Source organism: Aplysia californica, unplaced genomic scaffold (assembly GCF_000002075.1).
Source record: "Aplysia californica isolate F4 #8 unplaced genomic scaffold, AplCal3.0 scaffold00302, whole genome shotgun sequence".
NCBI lineage: Eukaryota > Metazoa > Mollusca > Gastropoda > Aplysiida > Aplysiidae > Aplysia > Aplysia californica.
Genome location: NW_004797572.1, coordinates 8938 through 12367, shown reverse-complemented (window position 1 = coordinate 12367; position 3430 = coordinate 8938). Strand labels below are relative to the sequence as shown.

The 3430-nt window shown below is 41.8% G+C and overlaps 1 protein-coding gene across 1 annotated transcript; it reads right to left on the bottom strand.

The window, feature by feature from the left end:
• Positions 1-743: 743 nt before the first annotated feature.
• On the bottom strand, positions 744-1418 carry LOC101848365 (kyphoscoliosis peptidase). The gene has a single exon (XM_005101882.1). It carries the CDS (start codon positions 1416-1418, stop codon positions 744-746), a length of 675 nt encoding a protein of 224 aa, XP_005101939.1.
• Positions 1419-3430: the final 2012 nt, after the last annotated feature.

The following is a 3430-nucleotide window of genomic DNA, read 5'->3' as shown; positions in this document are numbered from 1 at the left end:
ACATACATACATACATACATACATACATACATACATACATACATACGTACACACGCGCACACGCACTCAACAATTGTTCCTGTAACCTGCCCCTACTCCAATGTCGCCTGAAGGAAGAAGACGGAAATAAATAAAAATGTAAACCAAGGTCGTTCATAAAAATGGTGTTGCTTTTAGCCATCGCACACATAGAGTTCCTTTGCTGTGGCTGGATCAAGATTTTGTAGCTTACAGTGTAGGAAAGAAAGGCTTTTTACTTGGATCCATCATGGAATTTCGCGTAGGGAACAGCACAAACAATCCAATGTCACCAGAAATCTAGAAACATTATGAAAAGCTCTGTACATGTAGAATAGTTTTAAAAGAACGTTGTTAAACCACCCATACTGCTATCTCTCTCCGTACTGTTGAATAAAAAAAACGTGTACGACCAAAGTTATTAAGCTATTGTACCCTTGAGTAAGAAAAACAGACCACACACACTTACAAGTAAGTACCTCAGAAAAATATAATTCCCTTCTCCATACACCTTTCGACTTTCTTGCCGTGTACCTTTGGTCGTATTCAGTTCATTGCCGTAGAAAAAAGTACAAATCTTCATACTGAGCAATGTATTTTTTGTTGAAGATAGCGCATGGCCTCTTTCTTTTGGTTTGAACCGCTCTTTGCCCCATTCACCAACTGTTTGCTTTTATCCATCACACACTTTGCGGTCTCTAAGAATATAAGAATAATGTAATGTTTCATAGAGAATACTGTAAAAGAGAGAAGTATTTGGACTCGTCTTCTTCGTCAAAATTGGCGTTGAGCACTGCAGAAAGCCCCTTTCCCTTATACTGCTCCACTCCTTGCACTCGTCCTACCCACAAGCCCCTGTCGTCTGGCTCGAGATGTGTCCACGACTCGCCTATCGTCACAGCCACCGCGTGTGCTTCTGGAACAATCACGCGAAAGGCGACGTCACCCGATAGACCGTCTCCAGCTAAGGAAAAGGGTTCCAGCAGTGCGCAGCCTTCTTTCCATTTGGCGAACTGTTTGGGGAATAGACGAGACTTCCGTGGCATGGCCGTGCAGTTGATAAGGTAGTTGAACACTCCAGGCAGCTGTTTGCTCTGCTCCGACGCGGGAAGCCCGTAAATCTGAAGTTTGTGGTACCCAGGGGAGTCTAGACTGACCAACAGACTGATGTCTTGACCCCTCGTCTGGATGAAAACCCGCTCCTGGGACTCCTTTCCTGTGGCTTCGTTGATGACCTTTGTCGTGATCTTTACGGGTAGCGAAGCGACCAGTTTGATGACGAATTCATTCTCACTCGTTTCGAACTCGGCCTCCTTATGACTCTTGGTAGCCAGGCCCAGTTCCTGGAAGCCCAGCTGTGAGCCGAGGTAACCATTGAGGAGAGTGGGACGTTCTGACATGATCACAGAGTGTCCTCACTTCGTCATTGACACAGTTCACTGAAGCAGCAGAAGCAACACACGCGATGTGTAATCCGTCTCAGAAACACATAAAATACACAGAAACAGTATACAGGTATACGTTAAATATACCACAGCAAGAAGATCTAACAAGCAAACCTCTTCACACAATATCTTAGGAAAAGCGTATGACACACCCTGAGGTCACACCTGAGCAATACTTCAAACAAACACTGGAAAATTCCGCCCAAAATATTTAAGGAAACATCTAAGAATATTAAATCGTGTCGAATCTCTAAAACGAATGCACTCTCCTAACTGCTCGTTACGAGTGCAGTCACAGAACACAATATTGCCTTCTCCCTATCAGCTCGGTGCTACGCTCTGATCAGGTAGACTGCCAAGCCACACTGGAGACTCTCACGGTTCGTATCTGCAGGAAAAGAAAGCATGAGGAGTCCTCAGCCCTCTAAACTTTACGCTTCCACACACGCGGTCTAAGGCTAAATACCCGACTTTTTACCCGTCGCGCGTCACACTGCGCGGGAATATCCTGGAATGCCAGGGAAGAGCTCAGTGTACTGGGATTACTTCCCCTTCTGTTTCTTTACACTAAAGCTATTTTCAAGCAGCCAAGATCCATTTGCCTGTTTCGTTTTTAGGAGAAAACGAAGCAATGCTTACCCCTAAATCGAGACCGATGAGCCATGTGTTTTATTTTTACGTGAGATGTTGAAAAGCTCAGTGTTTACAGCGGTGAAAACATCTACCTACTCAGCTCGAGCTTGAGTCTGAAATCTTTCAGATCATCTTAACCTTCCCCATGGGATGCAGTCTATCCTCTTGAAGTCTGGCTCGTCTTCAGTAATGTGGATTTTATGCTCAAACAGCATGTTGCTTACCTCTACTATTTTTAAATAATTCAGCAACATTTATAGAATTATAAAATAATGGAACGCCCATGTGAACATAAAAATAATGAGAGAAGCGCTCTGACTAGGAGGGTGGCTTTCGATTTAGATTGTAACATAAACATTTGTTTTCAGATATTGATTGTTAAAGTGCTTCGAATTTCACACTTCCAATCCATTCGACTCTGTGAACGAAGCTGATAGAAAGTATTACGCTTATTTAAAATCTGAGTTCGCCGGTTGATTTTTCCACACAGAATACTCATTCACTGTATGCAACTGTTTCCTTGTATTCCATTACCTAAAGAGAATTGAAAATAGTTTATGTGATCGGTTTTTAATGTTGGTACAAAATGCATTGAAAAAAGTCTCATCAGTTCACAAGCAACGATGAGGGTTCAATGCCTACTTTCATACCAGATGGGTCAGTACCTATTTCTTAAGACTTTCACTTAAAGAGATTGCCAAAGACTGGTCAATGCAAAAGATAGAGTTCATTATTCTTGGACTAATTCTGGAATTTTTTCCAGGCTCTATAACAAAACGTTTGGAGTCAAAGCTTAACAGATGCAGCTGGTAAATTGCAAGGGGATGCGACATAATACTCAGGTATTCTATAAGCAAGGGAAATTAATTTAACAATAGGGCCAAAAAGGAATGTCAAAGGTCAGCATAACACTGGGAAGTGTACAGTTGTCATATATTGATCCCATCCACCTTTTATCGACCCTACAACCCAACAGTTTAAAAATCCTTTTATCTTGTTTATTCAATTTTACGCATAGAAAAGGTGGTAATGCTCAGATTTTTTTTATATTAATGCCAATTTGGCACTATAATTTTCTACGGTTGAAGGCGTTTAGGTTGGGTTGGGGTTTTTTCGTTCGTTCGTTTGTTTGTTTGTTTGTTTGTTTGTTTGTTTGTTTGTTTGTTTGTTTGTTTTCCTGCGTCAGTCGATATGACCCGAGGTAAACAATTTTCAAGACAAAAATATACAATGTATTTCTAATGGGAAAATAGGAAAAGATCGATGGGGAGGGGGCGGGGTATTTTGGCTTCTGTATCAATCATGATGATGATGACAAAGAGGAGGAGGAGGAG